The sequence below is a fragment of the Cryptomeria japonica genome, chromosome 4, assembly GCF_030272615.1.
Source record: "Cryptomeria japonica chromosome 4, Sugi_1.0, whole genome shotgun sequence".
Lineage (NCBI taxonomy): Eukaryota > Viridiplantae > Streptophyta > Pinopsida > Cupressales > Cupressaceae > Cryptomeria > Cryptomeria japonica.
The window spans coordinates 654,405,225-654,432,591 of NC_081408.1; the positions used below are offsets into that span (position 1 = coordinate 654,405,225).

General features: G+C 32.4%; 3 protein-coding genes across 3 annotated transcripts; all 3 read right to left on the reverse strand.

Annotated features, from left to right (window-relative positions):
- Positions 1 to 5,305: 5,305 nt before the first annotated feature.
- On the reverse strand, positions 5,306 to 5,896 carry LOC131875298 (uncharacterized). Its single transcript, XM_059219380.1, has one exon. The coding sequence runs from the start codon at positions 5,894 to 5,896 to the stop codon at positions 5,306 to 5,308; it is 591 nt and encodes a 196-aa protein (XP_059075363.1).
- Positions 5,897 to 7,546: 1,650 nt separating this feature from the next.
- LOC131875299 (vacuolar iron transporter homolog 1-like) lies at positions 7,547 to 8,341 on the reverse strand. The gene has a single exon (XM_059219381.1). The coding sequence runs from the start codon at positions 8,339 to 8,341 to the stop codon at positions 7,547 to 7,549; it is 795 nt and encodes a 264-aa protein (XP_059075364.1).
- A 14,174-nt stretch (positions 8,342 to 22,515) lies between these two features.
- Positions 22,516 to 23,331, reverse strand: LOC131031408 (vacuolar iron transporter homolog 2-like). The gene has a single exon (XM_057962527.2). The coding sequence runs from the start codon at positions 23,329 to 23,331 to the stop codon at positions 22,516 to 22,518; it is 816 nt and encodes a 271-aa protein (XP_057818510.2).
- Positions 23,332 to 27,367: the final 4,036 nt, after the last annotated feature.

The window sequence follows — 27,367 nt, forward strand, 5'->3', positions numbered from 1 at the left end:
CCTCCCATGAGCCGTAGCCCACCAAAAATAGTTTATTTTAGGAATTAGGCTTTTGATCCACATTTATTTACAATTGAAATTATCTTTAGTTTCTTCCTCCATATCCTAGTAAGTCGATTTGACTGTGAAGGTTCTTCAAGAATTGATTTTCCATATCGATCCATCCTCCATTTGAGAGGATAAAAGGGAACAATCAGGTAGAAGTTCTAAGAGCTCCTTAGCCTCCTTCACAAGTTGATCTTCAACATTCAAAGGGATATTAGAAGAGTTAGTGATAGTCTCTTTAAGATTTCTCCAAGTAGCTCTCTCCCCTTGCCACACTATGTAGTCTTGTACTTTCTCCCCGTAACATCTACTTAGGAAGGCATTGATGTTTCTTAGATGTGGGAGATCAGCAAGAGCCTAGCAGTGCACCCAAACATCTTTCTAGAAGGTAGTTCTTTTCCCATTACCTATAATCATTTTACCATTCTTTTTTATGTCCTTTCTAGTTTTAGCAACATTATTGCAAATGGAGGAACCACAAGGTTGTTGGATTATTGGGGAGATTGATGGATTTGGTTGATCATTGCTACTTCTAGGATATGTTGTTTTCATTGATGTCAACATATTCATGTGAGTTATTCCAGTGAGTTTGGAAAGAGTTTTTGATCCGGTTTTGTAGTTTGGTTGTGTTCATCACTGTTTTGCAGAATTCGGTATTCCCTCTGGTATATTCTGGTGTGATTAGATCTTGTGCTGAGACTTAGGAATATTTTTTGGGGTGATCTTGTGTATCTTCATTCAATATGGTTCATGATTTGGTGCTCCATAAGTTATCTTTCCTTGTGCCAGTTGTTGATTGGTTGTGTTCTTGAGCTTTGAGATGTTGACTGATGAATATTTGAAAAGAGGTGTTGGTGCAACTATTCTAGATAATTCTAACATGCTCGTTGGTGTTTCTTAGTCATTCCCTATTTGTTTTGGTGATCCACATTGATCCTTGTGTGAGTTTTTGGTGATTTCTATAAACTGGTGATGATTTGCGTGTTATGCAGTATTTCTAGTGGTGTAGCGTGTTGCAGTTGATCTTGGCGGGATTTTCGGTGCATGTAATCATTTGCAAAATTGAATTAGGTCCATTCTATGTAATGTAAATCATAATATTGGTTCAGTGGTTAGTCTTTATATCACGCAATGTAATTTTTGTAATTGTGAGTTGAGGGTTGAGGGTTTAGCCGACCTTGTTATCAAGGTTGATGAATTGTATATCTAGGTGAGATTTTTATTTAATTTAGGTGTCAGTATTATGTCTGCATTATCAAAGAGAGGTGATTGTGTGAAAAAGAGATTTATCATTTGGTGAAGTGTTGAGGCGGGATTGGTGTTGCAAAGCAGACAATTGTGCTTAACTGGAATTGTCATCAAGCATTTGTAGATGCTAATATTGCAGTTCATTCCTTCTGAATTATAGTCCAAATCATATTGTAAGTCAATGAGACTTCTGTGAGGGTTGTAGCCTTTTGGGCATATATCTTTTGAGCACTGAGCTCTAGGAAGTTTGCCTAAATGTATGTGCATTCCCCATTGTAATATTTTCACATACTACTACAAAGTATCATCTTACTATGGGTAGGTTCCCACTGTGGTTTTTCCCTTAACCAAGTTTTCCACATCAAAATCTTGGTGTTGTGTATTCTGTTGTTAATTTTCTTATCTATCTGTTGTTGTAGTTTATCAGTTTACATTTTAGAATTTAATTTGCTGAAATTTGGTGAAACTGATTCACCCCTCCCCCTCTCAGTCTTCCTTCTTGATTTCTGCTAACAAAGGTAGCTTCAGTAGATTTAGAAACTTTTCATAACTCCGAGTATGAAGGTATTTAGCTCTCAAAATGCTGGTCCAATCCTTCTCCTCTTTAGATAGCTGCCACCCAATTTCAATTAACAGGGCTCATAGATCTACACACTTTTTCTGCAACAACCAGGGAGATTCTATTTCTTTCTTCAATGCCCGACCAGAGGAATTTTTTTTGGATTCTTTCAATCTTCTTTGCCACAACCCTAGGAATTTTAAAAAGGAATAGGTAATAGATAGGTAAGTTTTGCAAACAGGATTTAGCCAGTTGTATTTTTCCTGCCATACTAAGGAGCTTCCCTTTCTAGCTAGCTAATTTCTTGTGGAACCTTTAAAGAATGTCATTCCAAAAGACCAAGGAAGGAGCTTTAGAGATGAGATGTATCCCAAGATAAGAATTAGGGAGGGTAGAAATTTGATAGGCTAAGATAGTGGAGATTTTATCTTGAAGGGTGGGGTTAACATTCATGAAGAATAGCTTTCTCTTTTCATAGTTAATATATTGACTAGAGATTTGAGCATAATTTTCCAAGATTCTCTTCCAATTCTTAGCCTCAGAGACATAGGCCTCTCCAAATATTATAGTATCATCCACAAATTACTAGTGGGTGATAGGATCGAGAGTAGAAGAATCCCTAACTCATTTGAGAGAAAAAACTCTTCTTAGTTTTTCAATATTTTTTCCCAAGACTTCAACAACAATGATAAATAGGTAGGGAGATAAGGGATCTCCTTGGCGAAGCCCTTTTTCACTGGAGAAGTATCCCTTAGGGATTACATTAAGAAGAACTAAAAATTTCAAGGTACAAACACATTGTTCTATCATTCTTAAGAATCTTCTAAGGACTTCAAAGAGGAAGTCCCAAGAAACCCTATCATAGGCCTTAGAGATATCAAGTCTGAAAGCTATGACAAGTTTTTTGTTGTTCTCCATAGAGTGGACAAGTTCATGTGCTACAATAAAAACATCAAGAATGTCTCTCCCTTTCACAAACCCTTTTTGATTACCAGAGATTAACTTATCAAGTAGGGGTTTTATTCTATTGACAAGCACTTTGGAGAGGACCTTGTAAATCGTCCTACAAAGACTTATAGGTCTGAATTCTTTGGTGGAAACAAAATTATCATGTTTAGGGATTAAATCTATGAAAGTAGTATTGATCTATTTAAGGAGTTTACGATATCCGAGTGATCTTGGAAGAAGGTAGGGGGAAACTCATCCGAGCTCGGGGCCTTACAAGGGTCAAAGGAGACCATAGCAGTCTTCACCTCCTGCAGGGTGACCCTTTCAGTTATCTTAGATAAGTCCTCAGCCCTAATAAATTCAAGGATAACATCAAAAGGGTTGTGGGGGTCTTAGACACCTCTTTTCCCATTAGTATTGTTTAAGCTAAGGAAATCAGTGAAAAGAGAATCCATTTCGTCCTCATCCTCCACTATAGTACCATCCTCTTTGAGGAGTTTCCTTATTCTATTTCTACTTCTTTTGTGCATAGTAGATTGGTGGAAGAACTTAGTGTTCTTATCACCTTCATTTAGCAACTATATCCTTGATTTTTTCTTTCCAAAACACCTCTTCATTTCTGTTAAGGAGAAACCATTGATTTCTCAAATCTGTTTCCTCTTTGTACTCTTTTTCTAGGGTAGTCTTCACTTCAATCTTAGTCTAAATATTCTCCGAGTAAGTAATAATGACCATTTTTTGTTCAAAGATATTGCCGAAAGAGTATCGGTTCCATCCTTTAACCTTGTCTTCAAGAAGTTTAAGCTTTTGAGCAATTTGGTACATAGGAGTGCCCAAGACTAGAACATTCCACCACTATTCCACAAGCATTCTAAAATCCGAGTGATGAGACCACATCATCTCATACTTGAAAGGGTAATATTTATGATCACAAGGACCATCCATCACCAAAAGAATAGAATCATGATCAGACCCTGATCTAGGGAAAGAGAAAAGGCATAAAGAATCAAAGTTCTCCCAATTAGTAGAAACCAACACCCTATCCAACCGAGCCTAAATCAAATGGTTCCCATGTTGTCAGTTAGAAAAGGTAAACTTAGAACCACTGAGGTTAATGTCCATCAAACCAAAGGAGGAGATGAAATCAGCAAGATCAATCATATTGTCTGAGTAGTCCTCACTACCACCAGTTTTCTCATAAGGGTACAAAGGGGAATTGAAATCTCCTGCAATGATCCACAAGTCATTCTTTTGATTCCCAATGAGACAAAACAGATTGGACTAGATTCGAGCTCTAGGAGATCTAGCATTAGGAGCATAAACATTAACAAGGTACCATTGGAGATGGGACCTAAGATCTTTCATCTTAACGATCAGACAATATTTTTTAAAGTAAATCAGCGAGCCTTCAAAAAAAGTAGGGTTCTAGAGAGTGGCAATTCCCCCAGAAGCACCATCAGAGTCGCAATTTAGGAAGGAGGAAGCATCCCAGAAAGAGTTAGTATCCTTTTGAAAATTCTCCTTATTCATTTTAGTCTCTTGAATCATTAAAATATCCACCTTTTATTCCATTAGCTTACATCTTAACATATATTGTTTTATCGGGCCATTCAAACCCCGAACATCCCAAGAGAGGACTTTCATAAAAACCCAGTCCAGAAAAATGCAACTCTACTCACCTGAGTAGAGAAGGACCCAACTCGAGGTTTATTAATTTTTCTTCTTCTTTATTTTTTGAGAGGCTATCCAGGGTTGTCTGTGTCCCTACCACTACCTCTCATTTTGCATCCTTCTGTCTAGTGTCTCTCTGAGAAGGTCTTCCAACCTTATTGTTGCCTCTCATGTCTTTTTTTTTCTTCTTTTTGTTCTTAGTGGCAACCTGTGTCCACTCTTTATCTTCCATGTCATCTTTAGCTAGCCATAAATTTGACTTAGTTGGTGGAGGGGTGGAAGAGAATCCTAGAATGTGTTGATTTTCCTTAAGGTTACCAAACCCTCCATGGTTTTTCTTTTTAGGAGTTAGCATATGATTTTCCTGATTAATATTCTCTTTATTTTGAGTGAGGATGTGTTCTCTTCTAGCTATAACTAAATTTTCTCTAGTAGTAGCTTTCGCATTCTTCTCTCGTCCTTGCTTCTGGCTCAGGTCTATAAATAATTCATTGTTCCCTAAAGTTTCCATGACAAGGTGACATTCCATAAAAGGATTCATAGGTAGTGGAGGGTCTTCACATGTCTCCACAGTCGTAGAGGAGGACATCGTGTGGTCGTCGAGTTGCTTCTTCTTATCCTTAAGCAACTTATTTTCAATCTCCTGATTGGAAGGGCCATCCATCACCATGGGGGCTTGCTCTATATGATTCCATATCTTATTCCTTTGTTCATCTTCCAGAATCTCCATATTTTTAGGGTGCAGTTGTTTATGGGTGTCTTTTCTCTTATAGGCTGAACTAAGATGTCCAAAATGACCACAACTTTGGCAGAAGGCTTTGGCATTCTCATGCTCTATTTGTTGAACCCAAGAGTCCAGCTCAGAGAGAGGATAACCTTAGTAGGAAACACTGTGTTAATAGCAACATTAACATGAACACGCACAAATAATAAATGGGATTTGTATTGTGTTATACTATCAATAGCAAGAAAATTCCCAAAGGAGTTAGTGATCCCCTTGAGGATCTCCAGATTCCAGAACTCAAGTGGTAACCCTGGGAGACAAATCCACATAGGGGTCACAACACCAAGATCAGACCAGGGATCAAGGTTAGGTTTCCATTTGCATAAGGAAAGGAAGTTGCTATTCCTGTAGGTCCAAGGTCCATCCGTGAGAATAGTGGCCATATTTGATTGATTAATGAAGCTGAAAAGGAAGAAGCCATTAGCCATAGCACTGGAGGTAACGCTTCCTTTCAACTTCCACCTAGTAGCAACACATTTTTTCACCAAGTCCAGAGGAGGACAAAATGCCTGAAACTTCCCAAACAAGGAGAGGCTTAGTTCAGCAATAGCCGAGTTAACTAACACATCAAGTACCTCCACTCGATGGTCACTAACCACACATTTAGTTTGGGGAGTAGGGCTGTTAGAAGTTATCCCCATCTTCGCGGGGCTTCCACCCAAGAGTTTCTCTACATAAGTCAAAGATTCAAGTTCTACAAAAAGATCAAAATGGTACTGGGGAGAAGAAGGGCGACAGGATGAATCTGCCACAAGAGGGTCCTAAAAAGAAAGGGAATCACGTGGAACAAGGTTATGGGACCCAACCTGTTGGGAAGCCCGTAAATCCCCCCTAGCCCCCAACCTCAACCATAAAAACAAACAAAAAGGAAGCAAGCAACACACAAGGAACCGCTAGCTCGAAGCAGCTAACAGGGAGCTGCCATGGGAGCTAACAGAGCAAGCTCGAAACTATTCCATTGTTGACTTTTGATATATGTTACAATGTAACTACCATGAAAAATAAATTTTGCCTTTATTATTGAAATTAGGTGAAAATATTTTTATGCTAATTAATTGATTATTAATTAATTGTGAAAATCTTGATAGTTATCATTACAAGGTAACAAATCTTTTACTTTATAAGTAATTTATAAATAGCTATTGGTTGGTGAGGTTAGCATTATGCTCACCTAATTTAATACTATTAAATTTTGATAAAAATAGTAATATAATGTTTAAAATAAAAATATTCTAATAATTAAAGTATTAATATTGATAATATTAGTGTTCAATTTAGCTTAGGGATTATTATGTGTTAAATTTAGGATTCAATTTAATTTATAATGAACATTCCATTAGTATTATAGTGGGGGTTCAAATAATATTAGAACTTCATTAGGGTTAGGATTAGTTACCATTAAAAAATTATTAATCTCTTCTATTAACTAATTGTTTGCAAAAAAATATATTCAATTAATATTACAAATGTAAACAGCAAGTACTAGCCACTATGTGACACTTGTTTATTTTTGCTCTTGAACAACTCCACAATAAACCATCATCTCAAAACATTCAACACAAATCTCTTATAAATATATATCTTACATCAATACGCAGCTAATCTGGCTCTAAAACTGCTGACTAACCTTCATATTATACAAAAATTGTGACGTTTTTGAAGCCAGATTAGCTACCACCCATAAATACAAACATTATATTTAAATAAGAGTTGGCCAGGCAGGCATTTCATGAACACTTCTGAAAAGCCCACACTGGAGCATAAACAAGACTCTGGCTCATGGCCGAGGCAGAAGAAAAAGATTACAATAAAAGATAATAAAGAAAACAACAAATGAAGTAAATTTCAAATCTGCAAGAGAATAATAATCGAATCCCCGACTTGTCCCTTTATCAGATTGCTAAAGTTAGCTATTCCATGATTAAGAGAAAAAAATGACTAGAGATTATCAGTACCATCTTGCTGTACTTTCATCACCTTTCTAAAGCTATGACTGGGACTCTTCTAGTGACTCCACATCCACCAGAATACATATCCAGACGAAGCCCAATACAGTATAGCTTATTACAACATTTGAAAAATATGGAATGAAAATATTGAGGGAGGATTGGTCTGATCAGTAACTGAACTGGCTTCCACTGAATGGTTTACATTGGGTGGCTATAGAAGGTCAGTTATTGGAAACCTAGAGATCCTTCTATAACGGAATGAAAAACAATATATACCTATTGAAATAGCACGAATATAATGGTAGTAAGATCGTTGGAATCTCCTTTGGGTTAACAGTCTAGTCATACTTCATACTGTTGTTCACTACTGTTAAAGAGCCTGCGCAAGCCAAAGCTTACTACACAGGCAATCCATCCTCCCAACAGCACTCTTAAACTCCCTTTCATAATAGAAGAGCAAGCAAAGTAAGCTCCAATAGCGCCAATCAAGATGAGAACCAAACTGGAAACCCCAGCCAGCAACCCAACTCGAGTTATATACTGAGTTGCAAAAACCGCAGAGATTAAGGGGAAAAGTGCTCCCACAGAAAAGGCAAGAGCCGATGCGCAGGCCGCCTCAATAGGATCTGGAAGGCTAATTATAAACGTGGCGTGTTCGAATCCCTTGAGGGACTTGTTCTCTCTCTGGAAGTTTGCCAGTTCCACATCGTGCTGTATTTTCACAGAAATGAATTCACCAATGGCCATGCTACATGCCCCCGCCGCCACAGCCGCCAGCCCCGCCTCCAACATGGTTTTTGCGCCGGATTTTCCTGCGCCCGTGCCGATCATCAGCCACGCTGTGCTCACAACTCCCTCGTTCAATCCTAGAACAGCTGCGCGAAGCCATTGCCCTCTTTGCAGATAATCTTTTTTTTTCTTTCGGACAGATTTTGGGGAAGAAGAAGGCATGGCAACGACAACGCTGGAATTTTTAGAGTTTTGTTTCGGAGATGGCGTGGCAATGGGAACGTTTGAAATTTGAGGCTTTGAAATTGGTGATTCCTCTGTAATTCCGCCTCCTGATTCCTTCATCATTCTCTTCAATTCCATCGTCTCCAACTGAAAAATAGACGGGCTGGTTACTCTGTTCTCCATTTTTTTCTGCAAGTCTTAGGTATGGAGATAATTCAGAACTGTGAGCTCAGAAAATCATATAAGAAAAAGATAGACAAAATAACATTCAACTAAACAAGAATGTGACAATACCAGAAAAACATCAACACAACAAACCTCCTTACAAAGATTTCCAGTAGAGCTCCTTATATAGACTTTCAATAGCAAATATAAAATGAGTGTTTTACCATTTCTATGTTGAGGTGTAAGTGGACTGCTAGGGTGCTATCTTCCAGAAGATTCCTTTGACAATAACTTGAAGGAACAAATTTCCATATGAAAAGTATTTGACGATCAAGCTCAGCTGTAGTTCACTGGATCTTTACAGGCACAAATAAAATAAATAGACTGTGCTACTGTTCTTCAGATTTTTTAATGGTATGGCGTGGGAGATGTTTCAGTCAATTCTAATAAAGAAGAGCAACTTGGGGACGGTTTTAGTGGCCAGAATACCAACAAGAATAGAAAATAGCTGCCTCAAGAAAGCCATGCCAGTTAATAACATGCTTGCTTGATTACATTTATTTATTGATTTAAAAATGAAAATAAATCAAAATATAATTGTTTTTATTTATCTTCAATTAATTAAAAAATACAATCAAGATACATTGTCATCTATTCAAAGACATTGCCATTTAGAAAATCTATTATTTTAAAATTTAATTATGACTATATATTTCTCTATAATTTTTAGTTTAATTATTTTTTTAAAACAATTTGATGATTCTCCATTATTCAACTTCTTTTCAAATTTAAAAAAATTATAAAAATAATATATAGAGCCACTTGACACATTAGTATCGTTGAATAATATGATTTTAAATAAAAAAAAATTTGTTTGGTTGTGTTTATAGAAAAAGGTTACGTATACCCTATGACTTCTTTTGTTTAGATGAAGAAGCACATGGATTTAATGTTTATTTTAATAAATATTTTAATGATATTTTTTGTTTGATATATATTGATTATAGTCAAACATATAAAACAAAGAACAAGTCACCTCTTCTATTAACACGCGGTGTCTTAATTCAAGAGGTTTTATATTTCCATTTTGACTAATAAATTTTATTTTTAATTTGAGAGCATAAACTCCGATTTCAAAATATGGTGTGATCTTTAACTCACATTATAACGATCAAAATCTGTATACAATTTTGTAGCAGTGTTTTAATGGAATATATATATAAAAGTGATAATTATTTGTTTAAATTGGTTTCATTTTTATTTTTTTACATTTCATTTCATATCAATATATTAATTTTCTATTTTGCTATTATCATATTATTATCTAAGTTCACTTTGTATTCCTCCTAATTGATCTCATTGTTTATGAGAGTAAACTTCAAATTTATTTTAATCTAAAATTTAACTTTTCTACTTCTTTTTATTAGTTATTATGAGTTGACCTAACAAATATGTGTACATGAAATGTTATATCTTGATATTTAAAGACATTCAATGTGTCAATAATGTATATATGTATAAGAAAACTTAAGGGAAAAAACTAATTTTATAAAATAAATAATCATAATTTGTGTCACATATAAGCTACCTAAATTGTCTTTTAATCTGAACATAAATTCATAAAGTAAGTTTAATTAGAAGTTTCAACTAAGACAACTTTTTCCTAATGATCTAGAAAATTCTCTTAAAGAGTTTACAAACATTGTAATCCTTCGAAGTTTATCAAGCATCAAATATTAAGGAAAATAGGTTTTACAAGGTTATTCTTTTGCACTTCAAGTCCACATGATAGAATTCAAATGTAACACTTAAGATCAAACCCTTGGTACTTGCCATTGAACTTTAAGGTTTTCTATGCTTATTTAAATTCTCAGATATTTATCATAATAAACACGACTTTCAAAGCAATGAAAAATAACTTTTGTATATCATCAACATTTAAACTAATAATTTGATTTCTTTTATTTAATTATTACATTTATTTCACTTCATTTATAAACCTTATATATAAATTTAATCAAAATTGTTTTATACTTCTAGATTACATTTATTAATTAGTCTATATTATTATGTAAACTTGTGTTATTCAAGATTAAACCCATGGCATTTGGGATTGAACTTTAGGCCTCTCTAAGCTTATTTAAATTCCAAGATATTCATCATAAAAAACCAAGATTTTCAAAACAATGAAAAATAAATTTTGTACATCATCAACATTAAAATTAATTACTTGATTTCTTTCATTTAATTATCATATTTATTTTAATTCATTTATAAAATTTAAATATAAATTTAGTCAAAATTAATTTATACTTTTCGATTATATTTCTTTAATTAGCCTATATTATTATGTAAAATTGTATTATTTCTTTACATATCTAAAATCTATTTTTAACTTAAGATGTTAAAAGGAAGGATATATATATATATATTATTTGCATATCTATTTAACATGTTAAAATATTTAAAAATAATAATTGATTTATATTTTTTTCTATTTTTTAATAATTTTAGAAAAGTTAATTTATAAAATCAAATAATTGAAATCTGAATAAACTATTCTAATAATAGACTAGAAATCACACCTTGGTGTGCAATGGGTACCCCTAAGAGTAATGGAAGGTCAACTAAGCAAAATTTTGGTATATTTTTTGCATACATTTTTGCAATACATGAGACCAATTGGTAGGCCCTTTACGATATAATATTGTTTGTGCAACCAAGGTCTCAATGGAGAAGGGTAAAAGCACAAAGTTGTGTCACACTTTTATGAGGGAAATGGCCAATGATGATTCAACTTTTTAAATTGAACCAATAGAAAGTGAAATTTATGTTTTGAATTTTGAAATGATGTAAACTAATGAAATTTATTATTTTTTGTGTATTTTATGTTTGTCATTTTTTTAATAATTTAAAAAATTATTTGAATATACTTTATCATAAACTAAACACTATAATTTAGTTACTCATAAAGTACTAAAATTGAAGTTACATGAGGTGTCACACTATTGATAACTTGAAACTTAACTACAAAAATATTTTTTTAACTATTTTTTATGTATATATATTTTTCAATAAATTGAAAAGTTGTGTGCAATAAATTATAACTCTTTCCATTTGGTGTCAAATTTTTTCTTAATTATTTAGCCAAATTATAAAATAATTATGTCATCTTGGCATACACTATTTTCTCTAGTGCATCATTTTTTTTTCAACATTTTTAAATAAATTTTAGAATTTTTCCTTTATAAGATAATCAACCTTATAATTTAGTGTTGATGACCTACTTTCAATAAAAATAAAATATAAAATATAAAAACTAATTAAAATATTAAAAGATATATATGTTGGAAAATTCACTTATAGATCTATAAAAGGGTAAATTTACATTTCAAAAAGATATTATTTATAAGAGTAAGAATTGTTGAAACATCAAATTTTTCAAAATAAAAATAAAAATTGGTAATTAGACCCAAAGTCATATAAAATATATGTTTAATAGACAATTGCAATTGGAAAAGTTGTGGCCAATATATAAGATAACTATAATGAATCTCTATAGACCATATGTTTGACTAAAATTAATTTTTAGTTCGAATTACTTAAATTCACTTATGTTGATAAGTTGGCCTGAAACGTGACACAATTTTGTGCTTTTACCTAGAAGTGAGAGCTTTAAGTCAACTATACATCCACTTTAAGGATACAAACATGAATAAAACAAAACCTCTAATTAGGTTGCATTCCCAGCAAGCTCATGTTATGTTTTTTTTAGGGAGAATGAGATAGAGAGTGAGAGATATAGATAGAAAGAGGAAGAGATAGAGAGCAATAAAGAGATAAAGATAGAGGCCAAGATAGAGATGGAGATGGAGAAGGATATATAGCTAGTGATGTATAGAGAGGTAATGAGAGGGAGAGAAATAAGGGTGGAGAGAGATGGAGAGATAATGAGATATATATATATATATATATATATATATATATATATATATATATATATATATATATATATATATATATATATATATATATATATATATATATATATATATATATATAAAGAGAGAGAGAGGGGGGGGGTGGAGGAAGATAGAATGAGAGATTAAGTGGAAGATAATAGATAGAGAGAGGCATAGGGAGAGATATATAGGAATAGGGAGAGATAAATATAGAAAAATATGTAGGAATAAGTAGAGGGAGATAGAGAGAGGGGGGAGAGAGTGAGGGAGGGAGAGATGGGGAGTGATAGAGAGAAGGGAAGATATAGAGGTGGAGAGATAAGTAGAGGAGAAATAATACACATACTAGTGCACATCATCAAAGCAAGGCAGGTAGGTAATGTGAAAATAAATAATATAGCACATAACCAATTGGCCCATAAATATAGCATCCAAAAAAATAAACTTGGATCCCTACATGCCAAAGGTAGGACCGGAATACAATTTAACACACTCTCCAAAGTTAGTAAATATCATTAAGATCAGAGTGCAAGATGCAAAACAAAACTTTGTTGGGTAAACCAAAGCAATTACCCAAAAGACAACATCAGACACAATGTAGCACCAACCTAAACAATTAACACCATGTGGATCATACAAGGACATTACAAGAACATCCAACATTTTTCCAAGCACTTCTCTCTAGCTATGACATCTTTACATGATAGTGCAACATAGATAGACACATAACACTTCATTGCCAGAATACTAGCAAACATAGTCATCAACAAAAAATCCATAAATATTATTTTAGAAAACTTCAAAACGTAAAACTAGAACTGAGAAAATTCACAAACATCACAAGAATGTCCTCCAAGTCATAAAAATTGAAACATCAATGAAGAGAAATGCAGCGATTTTTTGGAACAATCAAATCCACTTCTCATAGACAACTTGATTTTTAGTGAACAACAATCACTAACAACATAAATTACAACACTAGGAATGTGAAAAGATAGCAATTCAATGTCCATGAACCATAAACATTATGTCCAAATATACAAGGCTAAGTTCTCAAATATAGATGAATGCAAAGGGCTCTTCCAACCAAACTTTAAATACTCTTTCATGCATATAACTTATCCTAAGACTAAAAACATTTCAGAGATAATATTAATTTGGACAAGAGTGCCAAGGACAAGGAAAGTATATCCTAGTCATCATAATGCTAACACACTACACTACCATAATTAAAAAATCAGCACCTCATATTGAATGTAGACATCAGACACCAAGAAGGTGGACACCCACAACCCAAAGCAACTACAATTAGTAATAACTATCTCCTCAACCCAATATAAAACATATTTGATATTCCAAAACAATTTGTAAGTTGACAAAAAATGAAAACACTACCAAACTCTCTCCATTGAAATAAACAACAACAAAACAACGTCAATGACCATATAACAACTCATCAACATCAAGAACACATCATCAAGGACAACACATGTTGTCAAGCATCAGGCTAACTTTAATAACAACACATATTGCCAACAAAAATAAACCTAGAGTAATAATTTTATAAACTAAAGAAGATTATGTTCCAAAAACATCAACATGTCAATTAGTTTAGATGTAAATAGTATTGAGATATTTAGTCCATGATCAAGAAGATCCAACACTAATCTATTGTAATGAAAAAATCATCCATTGAATTTTGAAACAATGATGTTTTTCATAAGAGGAGAAAGCACATTGACACAAGGTATCATTTTATTTTAGAGTTAGTGAATGATGAAGAAATCAACTTGATTTTTTTGTAAATCAATTGACAGATATACTTACAAAGACATTATAAGTGTTAGAAATTTTCTATTTTAGTCTATCTTCTAACATAGGCTTGCATAGGTGAATTTTCTTTGAGACTCAATCTTTTTCAATTGAATGCCTACATCCTAGATAGAAATCGCTATTTTAAGTGAGCCTTCCTTGCACTATAAATTGATTCTTTTATTATAATTTGATAATGAGAGATTAATGGAATATTTTTTTAGCCTAATTTTATGCATTTAATGTGTTATTTACTCGTACATTGAGTGTGGTCTTATTGAATATGAGTGGGTCTTCTAGTATAATATTCATCTAGTTGATCTGTGTTTATTACATGGTATCAGAGCATTGGATCAACACTCAAATATATTTATCTATAGGATTCTCCTACTTCTACTTTTCTCTATTTTGGGGTGAGTCTTTTTTGAACTAGGTTTTCTTTGTTTCCCCACTTCATGAGATTTTTCATTGTATTTATCCAAGTTATGCTAAGTGGGGTATTAATTTTGAATTTACATTCTAGATAATATTCTAAGTAGAAAAGCTTACTCAGTGGTGTTTCCTTTCTTACTCATAATTGCACTTAGTGTTGTATGCCCTCAATCTTAGTTTGATGGATTTCATGCCTATTATTAGGCCACTTCTCCTTGATTTTATGAGGAATTTAATTTCAATTGGAATATAAATTGGTTTACTCTTAACAAGTTTTATCATCAAGATTATTCATAGATAATAATTCATCTTACTATTTCTTGTATATTATGTTTAATTTCATAGCCTAAATATACTAGCATTTCATTCAAAGGTTTTGATCAATCTAACATGGTAACTTAATTATATAAATTTTGAATTAGGAAACACTTGCCTAGGAAAAAAGAAATCAAGTGCTAAAATCAAGTGGAGATTTCTATATTTATTCTCATTTTCATATGTAAGTAGTATTAAGATCATGAAAAAATATAAATATCCACTTTTTGGAGGTTCATCATGATTTGGTATTTATTTTTATCCCTCTATTTTAAAGATAATCATTGAGAGATATTTGTCTTTAAATCACTTAAGGATTGAGTTTCATTGTCTAGAGAAGGATCCACTATCCTTTCTCCTTAGACTAGTTCTAAAGCCAAGTGACTTTTAACATAATAAACTCTAATGGATGATACTAAGACCTTTATTGTGCATCTTTTGTGCACACATTCTTATGCTATGATCATTCTACTTTCCACATCTACAGTTGAGAGTAACGCTCAATAACATTTTTCTTCATCAAGAGTTTCTTCCTTGAGAATTTTTTGAGATTCGTTACAACAATATTTTCATACTATCGTTCAAGCACATTGGGATTGATTTCTACTAAATAATGCATATTTTTTTGTAAAGTGCTTATTTTCAAATCTCGAAGACTACAAACTTGATTGTTCTTGCATAGAGTTTAGAAATACTTCACAAAGAAGTTTAAATGTTCTTTTGTTTTAAGCTTCCTAACTACATGAGATTATAGAGATTCTTCTTCAACAGAATCCAATGATTCTTTCTAGAAGAACATAATCACTTGGAGAAACTAAATAAGAATTCAACAAGTTTATCTTCAATAGAATTTATTGTGTTGTGTATAGAAAAATTCTATTTTATTTTCTCTCTTTTCGACGAAATTTTCTTCCCACAAGGTTTTCTTCCTTTTCTCCATTTTTTGAGAGTCTTTGGTATTTGGGTTCCTTATCAACCCTAGTTGCTAGGGACCAAGTCTCTTTGTACTAGCCTTATCTATGATTAATGAGGGTTTTTACATTTAAAATATTTTCATTTTAGTCTATGCTCTAAGATAATATTTTATAGGTGGATTTCATTTGAGACTCGTAGTTTCTTATTTGAATTCCTACATCATATATAGTAGTTGATTTTATAGTTGGCCTCCCTTACACTATAAATTCAGTAAATCCTATTATGAGTTGATCATGGAAGATTAATGGAACGCTTGCCTTAGCCTAAATATATGCATTTAAAATTTTATTTACTTCGTTGATGAGTGTGCTCTTATTGAACTCACTGGCTATGTAAATACCATCATCCCTCTAGTTGATTCCTAGTTTTGAAAGACATTTGCAAGGAAATAATTTGAAAATCTAACAGAGATTTTGAGAATTATAGATGTTGAATAAATCAAGAAAAAAATAAAAGGAGGTGTTGGAATCATCTAGAAATTTCTATCATAGTTGGATCTTGATAATAATAGATGTTTTCTTTATTAAAGGATCAAATAGGTTTTGATGGAACCTAAAACCCAACAAGGCCCTAGGCCAAAAAAAACAAATAACACCAAATAAACAATTACTTAATATTTTTAAGGATTTTAGAAGCCTCCTCCTCATGTTCAAAAACCTCTTGAGAAATCTTCTTGATATCCCGAAAGGCCTTATGTGATTGGTCAGCAACTCTTTTGAGATGGCCTATGGTCCACATGCACATTCCTTTGCCCTCTTGAGCACTAGCCTGATTGCCTTTGTCCTCCAAATCTATAAATTAGGGGTTGCCATGTTGCATTATTTAAAATTTTTCAACCAAGACTCTCATGCTACTCACTAATCCTTTAATCACATTATTACTTTACTTAACCAATTTAACCAGATTAGTATTAATATCTTGCATTTTTATACTAGGCCCACAATATGCCCTTCGTAGTCTGATTTTAAATTGGCCACATCTGTAACCATATTTTGAAAGGAAGCCACCATATTTTTGCCTTCCTTGTCCACCTACGAGTGCCCATGCTTCATGCCTCATCCAACCTAGCTTGAATGGACCTTACCTAAAAGCTCATTTGTTTAATTTCATGGAAATAGTACTTATGCAATTTAAGAAAATTCACCGTTGCATCCCTAGTGAGACCAAAGACAACATCATGCTTCTCAGAATCCATATTAATATGGAGAGACTCAACATTTAAATGTTGAGGGAAAGGTGATCTAGCTACGCTATCTTTAGAGCCCTCCACTAGATATTCTCTAAGGAACGAATGGTGATCACTGTGTTCCACAGAGTGGAAAAAAAGGGGGAGGGTTTTGAATTTTTTACCTTTCTTCAAGGGCCTACTCTTTATTAATATTGGGCATTTGGAGATGCTATTGAGTTGCATCGATTGGGTGGACTTCATTGTCTTATCCTTTTATCTGGATTGATGAGTGGGTGCTTCTGCTCTGGGGAAGTAGTCAGTATGTTGTTTACATGAACACATTTGTGATTTTATCCTCAAGGGGAGAGATTTTCCTTCTTAGAGGGAGAGATGTATGAAAGAATAATTATTTATATATGTCTTTGGTATTCTTGTCAAAGGGGGAGAAGAGCATGTGAAAAACCTTGAAATATTTTTAGAGTTGTCTGTCTAAAGGGGAGTTGATCCTTATGATCTCAGGGGGAGATTGTTGGTTATTGATTTCTGTATTTGCATTGATTGTTTTTCACATTCATATGTTGCCATTAATGGCAAAGGGGGAGATTTTTGGATATTAGAATTGTTGGAATGTGTTGTTGTCATTGATGTCAACATATTTCTGTCTTGCAGAGAGTTGTTTGGGTGATCTTTTGCAGATGTGCTAATGTGCTTTATTGAGTTTTGAGATATTTATCTCTTGTTGTTTCAATATGAGTTTTAGTGCTTTGAAAGGTTATTTGGTTGAGTTATGTTATCCAATGTGATAGTTGGTTTTTCAATGTTCAGTATTGCAAAAATACCACAACTCTGGCTAGTATTTGATTCATATTGCTCTAGAATGATTATATTTTGATTTGAGGATTTTGGAGAGTGTTTGGGACATTCATGTGTGTCCTCAAATTAGACGGTTCATGATTTGGAACTTTGCAAGTGTATCCTTTTGTTTGTCAGTTGGTGTTCTTGAGCTCCGGTGATGATGTTAATGATGAATCTTGTTATCCAAGTTTTTGCTATGATTTTAGTGGAATTCATGTTGCTTGTTGATGTTCTCTAGTCATGTCCTATGCATTTTCGCAGTCTACATTGATCGTGGTGCGCGTTATTGAAGATTTTATTGGTTCAGTGTTATTCTTTGTGTTATGTGACATATTCGGTGGTGTAGCGTGTTGCAAATGATCTTGGCAAATTAATTGGTGGTGTTGTGTGTTCAATGATTTGATTTGGGTCCATCATATGTCCTTGGTGACATTATATTGGTTCGATTATGAATTTATGTATCATGTAATGTAATTTTGTAATTAGGTCTTATGTGTTGAGCCGACCTTGAGGTTAAGGTTATTGATTTGTATAAATAGGCATTGTAATCATGTTAGTTGTGTGTCAGTTGTTGTGTTTATGATCTGAGTGTATATTGTATGTGCGAACAAGCAAATTTATCATTAAGAAGTATGGAAGAGCAGAGAAGAGTTGTTGTGCAGATAGTGTTCTTAACCTGAACTGTAATCAGGCATTTGGAGATGTTATTCTTTTAGTTCATGTAATCTAGATTGTTGTCTGATCTTTGTAAAGCAGTGAGCCTTCTCAAGGTTGTAGCCCTTCTTGTTTTGAGCAGTGAGCTCTAGGCAGTGTGCTTGAATGCACGTGCCTTCCCCATTGTAATATTTACACATACTACTATAGAGTATCATCTTATTGTGGCTAGGTTCCCACCATTGTTTTCCCCTTAACCAGGTTTCCCATGTCAAAAATCCATGTGTTATGTGTGTTGTTGATGTTCTTTTTATCTTTGATATTGTTGTTCATGATCAAATCTGTAATTAAGGTTAATTTGGTTGAGTTTGGTGAAAACTGATTCACTCCCCCCCCCTCATAGTTTTTTTGCATTGTTGCTGCCTTGCTACCAGTAGTGAGATTAGGTTCCAAAAAAGAGGAGGGAGATTCTTAACCATAATCTCATCACAAATGGATCCAGGCAACCAGCTAAAAGCCATAAAGGTACAACTCCTAATGGTCTAGTACTATCTCTCAACAACTACCACCCGCAACTTAGTGTCATTAAAAAATACAATAAAAAGCCCTTTTTGAATTATTATATAGAAATAAAAATGAATCCTTAGTTTCTCAACCTAGACATTTTTGAGCCATTCATCTAAAAATATGTGAGCTGAGCATTTAGCAACATCCACAACCATGATTAAAATAGCAAAAAAATTTAATCAAGATTTTTTTATGATTTAGTTAATCATTTCAGGATTAAAAATAATGCATATCCTCGAGACAGTGGAAGGCTGCTTACCTCATCCTCCTCCTGTTTCTCCGTTACCTCTAGTTAGGGAAACAATGCTGGACTCAAACTTTGTAGAGTCAAGGATAGAAATCAAGGTTTCTATGAGAGCAGATTTGAACATTTGGCATCGGTTGATAGTGTTCCATCATTATTAACGGCCTCAATCAATGTATTAATGGCTTCACCAACCGGATCACCATCCATATTGGTCGAAGGCCACCAAACTATTATCGCCCATTAACTATCTAGAAGCCCAATCGCGTGAACTGAAAAAAATCAAAACAAACATGGAAGAGAAATAAATGCAAAGAAAAAAAAGAAAGGGCAGTCAGATTACCTAGGTGAAAGATATAAGAATCCCTCCTCCAAAGGTCGTGCTGACCCCTGCACTGGGGTTTCCTCCTTGTCTCATACGCATGTCTTCTTCCTCTCCTCCCATTATCAATCTCTATAGAAATTCCTTGATAAATATTTTTGTTCATATTTTTTATTATACTCAAGCATATGAAACAAAGAACAAGCATGTTGTCTTTAACTTCATAAGAATTTTGAATTTTCTTTTGCCTAAAGTGTTTTTAGTTTTATATTGAGGGCATAAATTATGATTTCAAAGTTTTGTAGGACCTTTATTTCTTATATTTAATAGTAAAAAATTGTATATATTTTGGTGGAACAATATAAATCTAATATCTATAAGTGATACATTTTTCATTACGATTGACTTGAGATTTATTTATCTATATTTCATTTTATTTTTATTTAATAATATATATATATTATTTATTTTATATTGTATTATATTTGTATTGAGATTTGATGATACTTGAACAACAATGACAATGACATAATTTAACCATCACAAAATACTAATATTGACAAAAATTTAGACAAGGGGTGTACTCTTGAGTGGCATTACAAGCAAGAAGCCCCACCATTTCATAAAATGGTTGCCCATAATTATGACGTTCTTATATCTTGATATTAAGTATATTTAATGTGTCATTAAAGGGTATCAAAAATCATATAAGAATATACAAGAAAAATTATTAGAGGAAACCTCAATTTTATAAGGAACAAATAATCATAATTATTGTCAGTTGCATATAAGATACCTATATATGTGTATATGTTATATTTCCTTCGCTCAAAGTCATGAAGCCAATCAATTTAGAAGTTTGAACTAGAATACATTGGTGTTAATGATCTATAAATTTTCCTTAAGGTGTTTATAAATATTATAGTCCTTAAAAGCTTATAAAACATTAAGGAAAATAGGTTTCAAAACATCAAGTTCTTTGCTAATTCAAGTTTGCGTAATAGAGTTCAAATCTAACACTTAAGATTGAACACATAACACTTAATATTGAACTTTAAGTTTTCTTTATCTATTTAAACTTAAGATATTCATCACATAGAAATAATTAATTTCAAAACAATGACAGATTACTTTTGTGCATCATAACATCATTATTGACCATAAGCATTTAAAAAAAATGTCTAAGTTCTCTCATTTAATTTTCACATTTATTGCAATCCATTTATCAATCCTACTAGATTTAATCAAAATTAATTCATACTTATATAGATTATATTTATTATGTAAAGTTATCTTATCATTTTATAGATAAAACTTATTTTTGTTTAAGATGTTAAAAGACAGGATTTTAAAAATTTATGAATTTAATTATTTTCATATTTATATGTCAATGTAATTAAAAAAAATTAAAGTTTAATTGATTTTTTTTCATTTTTATTTTCCATATTGTAAAATTTTAATGCTCAAAAAAAAAATATGTAGAATTCAGCATTAATGGAAACACATATAATACCCTTTTTATTTTTACTAAATTGAGTCTTATAATTTGAGTTGATTATGGGAGATAAATAGAATGTTTATCTTATCCTAATTCTATTCATTTAATATTTTATTTACTTGAACATGATGAGTGTGTTGCCATCTGTTTAGTTAATTCCTAGTTCCAACAAACATTAGAAAGGAAATAATTTGAATATATAACAGAGAATTTGGAATAGATGTTGAACAAATTAGGAGAAAAATAATTAAATGGTAATTATTGGAATGATCTAGCAATTTCCTACCATAGCTTGATATAGATAATAATAGACATGTTTAAGGATATTTCTAGAGGTATTTTAGTGATTTTGGTAAGTTCTATTGTCAACATAAATTTTAGAATTTATATTGACTTTTTAAGTAATCTATAAATTAAGTTAGAGTAAATTAAATTTATATCAATTTGAATGTAAATTCTCTATTGTGATGAAGCATTAAGTGTTGGTCTTTTCCTCTATGGACCAAGAGTCACAAATTAGAATCCACTTATTAGAAACTGCCTAGAAGCCAACCATGGAAGATTAAGGGCATGTCCCCATTCTATTGCTTAGCTTATTTTGACTAGAAAAGATTTAATTTCATATTAGATGTCCCTTTAGGATTTGAACCTTGATCTCCACAATGAAAACTCAATGCTTTAATCAATAGTAAACAACCTCTTAGACTCTTATACAATAAACAAGCATCTCAAAGTATTCGACACAAATCTCTTTTAAATACACACTACATAAACGCAAATATTATATTTAAATAAGAGTTGGCGAGGAGGCATTTCGTGAACACTTCTACGAGGCAATACTGAAGTACAACCAAGACTATGTAGATCATGGCCGAGGTAGAAGACAAGGAATACAATAAAAGATAATAATTAAAATCACGAATGAGGTAAATTTCAAATCTGCAAGAAAATAATCATTGAATCCCTGACTTGTCCCTTTATCCGGTTGCTAGAGTTAGCTATTCCATGATTAAGAGAAAAAAATGACTAGAGATTATCAGTACTATCTTGCTGTGCTTTCATCACCTTTCTAAAGCGATGACTGGAGTTCTTCTAGTGACTCCACATCCACGGGAATACATCTCCACACGAAGCTTAATACAGTATAGCTTATTACAACATTTGAAATATAACGAATGAAAATACTGAGGAAAGATTGGTCTGACCAGTAACTGAACTAGCTTCCACTGAATGGTTTACATTCAGTCATTCAGTGGCTATAGATGTTCAGTTATTGGAAACCTAGAGATCCTTTCTATAACGGAATGAAAAACAATATATATTTATTGAAATAGCACGAATGTAATGGTAGTAAGATCGTTGGAAACTCCTTTGGGTTGACAGTCTAGTCATACTTCATACTGTTGCTCACTAATGTTAAAGAGCCTGCGCAACCCAAAGCTTATTACGCATGCAATCCATCCACCCAACAGCACTCTTAAACTCCCTTTCACAATAGAAGAGCAAGCAAAGTAAGCTCCAATGGCGCCAATCAAGATGAGAACCAAGCTGGAAACCCCGGCAAGCAACCCAACTCGAGTTATATAGTGAGTGGTAAAAACCGCAGAGATTAAGGGGAAAAGCGCACCCACAGAAAAAGCAAGAGCCGATGCGCAGGCTGCCTCAATAGCATCGGGAAGGCTAATTATAAATGTGGCGTGTTCGAAACCCTTGAGGGACTTGTTCTCTCTCTGAAAGTTTGCTAGTTCCACATCGTGCTGTATTTTCACTGAAATGAATTCGCCAATGGCCATGCTACATGCCTCCGCCGCCACAGCCGCCAGCCCCGCCTCCAACATAGATTTTGCACCCGATTTTCCTGCGCCCGTCCCAATCACCAACCACGCTATGCTCACAACTCCCTCGTTCACTCCCAGAACAGCTGCGCGAAGCCATTGTCCTCTTTGCAGATAAGCTTTATTTTTCTTTCGGACAGTTTTTGGAGGAGGCATGGCAACGACAACGCTGGAATTTTTAGGGTTTGAAATTGGTGATTCCTCTGTAATCCCGCCTCCTGATTCCTTCATCATTCTCTTCAATTCCATTGTCTCCAACTGAAAAATAGACGGACTGGTTACCCTATTCTCCATTTTTTCTGCAATTCTTGTTGATGGAGACAATTTTACAGTTGCAGTGTTAGAGAAACTGTGAGCCCACAAAACCATATAAATTTGCAGCACAGAAATAAAAGAAAAGATAAATAGCTTAACATTCAACAGAACAAAGATGACATCTATATAGTAAAATTCTGACAATATATCAGAGAAACATCCACGAACCAAAGCTCATTACAGAGATTTCTAGTAGAGCTCCTTATGTAGAGTTTCAATAGCAATCTTCTTATATAGAGTTTTAATAGCAATATAAAATAAGATGAGTGTTTACCATTTCTATGTATGAATGAGGTGTGAGTGGACTAGTATGGTGTAATCTTCCAGAAGATTCTTGTGACGACAATGACTTGAAGGAATAAAGGAATAAGTTTCCATATGAAAAGTATATACCAATCAAGCTCAGCTGTGGTTCACTGAATCTTTTCAGTCACAAATAAAATAAATGCAGTGTGTTACTGTTCCCACGTAAGATCTTTTCTGCTCCAATTTTTAATCCCATGGCGTGGGAGATGTTTCAATCAATTTAAACAAAGAAGAGCAACTTGGAGAAGGTTTTAGCGGCCAGAACAGTAACAAGAAGAGAAAATAGCTGCCTCAAGAAAGCCCTGCCAGGTAATTACCTGCTTACCTTTGTAATTGTTTCTTTGCCTACAAGTTAGAAGACCTTATGTCATCCACAAGATCTGTTTTCTATTCTTTTTTGTCATCTATTTAAGATTTTTATATTTTTTATTTTAATAGAAGAATTATATCATTTACAAAATCATTTTTGTCCTAGTCTTAAGTTGAGCCTCATTCAAGATCATTTTTACTTAAAATAAAAACATAAGTCTTAAATTGAGACTCATTCAAAATTCTTTTTGATTAATACAAATACATAAATCTTAAATTGAAACTCATTTTTAATGGTGTCAACACTTCACAATCAATAAGACTTGATCAATGGTATTACCAATAGTCCAAAAAGCTATTATCTAAAAACTCAATGTAGACTATCTACTCCTCAAAAAATTTAGGGCTCCTCCTTTTTATAAATAAAGAATCTCCATTTTTCTATAATTTTTAGTTTTAAAAATATATTTTTGAGAAAAATTAATGGTTTTCCATTTTGTACAACTTTTTTAATTTTAAAAAATAATAATTTTAAAAAGTCAAATCTTCTATTAAGACACATTGTCTTTAACGTCATAAGACTTATATTTTTCTTTTCATTAATAAAATTTTTATTTTATATTCAGGGTATAAATAATTATTTCAAAGTTTGGTAGGACCTTTATCTCTTATATTTTAATAGTAAAAATTTGTATATATTTTGGTGGGAGTGTCTCAATGTAATTATAAATTTATAAGTAATGCATTTTTCATTAAGGTTGGTTGGATATTTATTCATCTATATTTTATTTTATTTATATTTAATTATATATATTTGTAATATATTTCATATTGTATTATATTTGTATTTGAATTTTGATGGCAAGAACAACTATGACACAATTTATCATACCATACTAATATTGGAATTACAAGTAAGAAGCTCTACCATTTTACAAAAGAGCTGCCCATGTTTGTCCATGACATGTTTTTATATCTTGATATTTTAATATATTTAATGTGTCATTGGTGGATATCAAAAATCATATAAGAATATACAAGAAAAATTATTAGAGGAAACTTAATATATGAGAAACAAATAATCATAATTAGTGTCAATTTATAAGAAAATAGGATACCTTGGCCCTAATGATCTATAAAATTCCCTTGTGTATTTATAAATATTGCAATCCTTGAAATTTTATGAAACATCAAAGATCAAGGAAAATAGGTTTCAAAAGGTAAGTTCATTGTCAATTTAAGTCCACATAATAGAGTTCAAATACAACACTTAAGATTTAATCCATGGCACTTAATATTGAACTTTAGATTTTCTTTGTTTATTTAAATTTCAAGCTATTCATCACATTGAAACATAAATTTAAAACAATGACAAATTACTTGTGTACATCATCAACATTATTATTTACCACCAACATTAAAACAGAGTGCCTTAACTTATCTCATTTAATTATCACATTTATTTTCATTCATTAATCAATCCTATTGCATTTAATCAAAATCAATTTATACTTGTAGATTACATTTATTTCAATAAACTATCTTACACTGTAAAGTTATCTTATTCTTTTATAGATAAAACTCCTTTTTATTTAAGATTTCTAAAATTCATGAATCTAATTATTTTTGGACTATTGGTAAAATTTAAATGCTCTAAAAAAATTAATATGTACAATCAAGCCTTAATGGAAACATATATAAACTCTTCAATTTTTTTCTAAACAATTATTATTTTCTTTTTAAAAAAATTGAAAATTAACACCTAAATCAAATTATAATAGGGAAAGTGCAAGAAGTTGGGTTCACATTTTGGTCAAAAAATGGAAATGTTTTTTCTAATTTTCAAAACTTGTCACAATTGAAAAAAAAATTGAAGCACTTACACTTAGAATCTTTTAAAAAAATATTCATATAAAATGTAGTATTTTGAGTATATTTTTCAAATATGTAATTTATTCTAATTCATAGATGAGAAAATTATAAGTTTTAATAAGCATATATTAAAAAAAATATTGAAAGTCACTTTTTCAAAATTAGTAAGATCTCCTTCACCATTCCCAAACTGAAAGGATATCAACATTTAGCATTCAAATCAAATGAAATAAAGGTAGAAATAGATGTAAACTTCTCATACCAAATGTAGATCAAATAAACCAATAATTCTCATAACTAAGTGAATATGCCAAAAGTCGCATAACATTTTGTACAACTCTCTAAATAATTTCTCTAAACTAGATACATAGGTCAAGACCAACAACAAGGAGAACAAAAATCCATAAAACCATGCATCTTCTTCCTAACAAGTCCTCAAAAATTTTATATTAAATACTAACTCATATGAGAAGAAAAGATATAAAATAATTAATGGATTAGATATTCAAGTGGGCAATACCTCTTAGATCATTCACCTATTGAGTAGACCAAGATTGGGATATGAAATCGTCATGTGCATACTACACCAAGTAATAAAAGCTTATAATAAATGATAATCTTATCTTCATGCCCATTATAGATTCACATCCATAACTAGGTGTAGGCTCACTAGTCTTTCTACTAAAAACCTCATAAAAGAGTAACCATATAAACACATGATCTCAAAAATAAGATATCTCTTACTCGAGCACCTAGGTCTTTGAAGTGTCCATGAGCATCCACCAATCAATTCATGCTAAATTCAAATACAATCTTGAAAAATAATTAAGCACCAATAAAATATTAATACTCAAAACCAAACAAAACCAACAAGACCATTGTTAAATTTCCAACCATACAATCTGGAAAAGAAATATGACATGATGATCTATCATCTCCTGAAAGGAAGATCATATGCTCTAAATAACATATCATAAATCTACATCTCACTAAAGTCTCAAGAGTACTCCATGGAAAACCAATATGTCATCATCTCCGATCACATTAAGATAACCATCCATCATTAAATGATGAATCTATATCACTGCCAAAGTTGCCACATAACTGTAGCATCGTAAATTGTATGCACTTGCTAGGGTGGTACAATTTCACACCTAGTTTAGCACCCGCCTTGGCGCATTTTGCATTTTGCATTTCTTTTTCCCTTTAGCACTTAATTAATTAAATTAATTAGGTCTAAGGTTCTATTTTATCATCTCCCATATCATAAAATTGGGCCCTTTTCATTAAAGTGTGCCCCTTTCATTTTATTCCTCTAATACATCATTTAATCAAAAACCCTAATTAGGTCCTATTTTGAACTTGGGGGCTTGATTTTGGGGGTCAAAACATCTCAAAATTAGTTGTAACTTCGGGATTCACTCTAAAATCATCATATCCGACGGCCTTGAAAATTTGGTGAAAAGTTGTCCGGACCATGGCGCCCGACGTGCACACAGTCCCGGACATTTTTCCTGAAATTTTAGGAGCCCAATCCAATCATAAAATAAAGCTTAACCCCAAGAAATTGGTGGGAGATTCAATCTCTAGGTCGGCCAAAAGT

Excerpts from the sequence above, each read along its gene's own strand:
- LOC131875298 (XM_059219380.1), bottom strand. The coding sequence starts at position 5,896 with ATGGGGATAACTTCTAACAGCCCTACTCCCCAAACTAAATGTGTGGTT.
- LOC131875299 (XM_059219381.1), bottom strand. The coding sequence starts at position 8,341 with ATGGAGAACAGAGTAACCAGCCCGTCTATTTTTCAGTTGGAGACGATG.
- LOC131031408 (XM_057962527.2), bottom strand. The coding sequence starts at position 23,331 with ATGGTTTTGTGGGCTCACAGTTTCTCTAACACTGCAACTGTAAAATTG.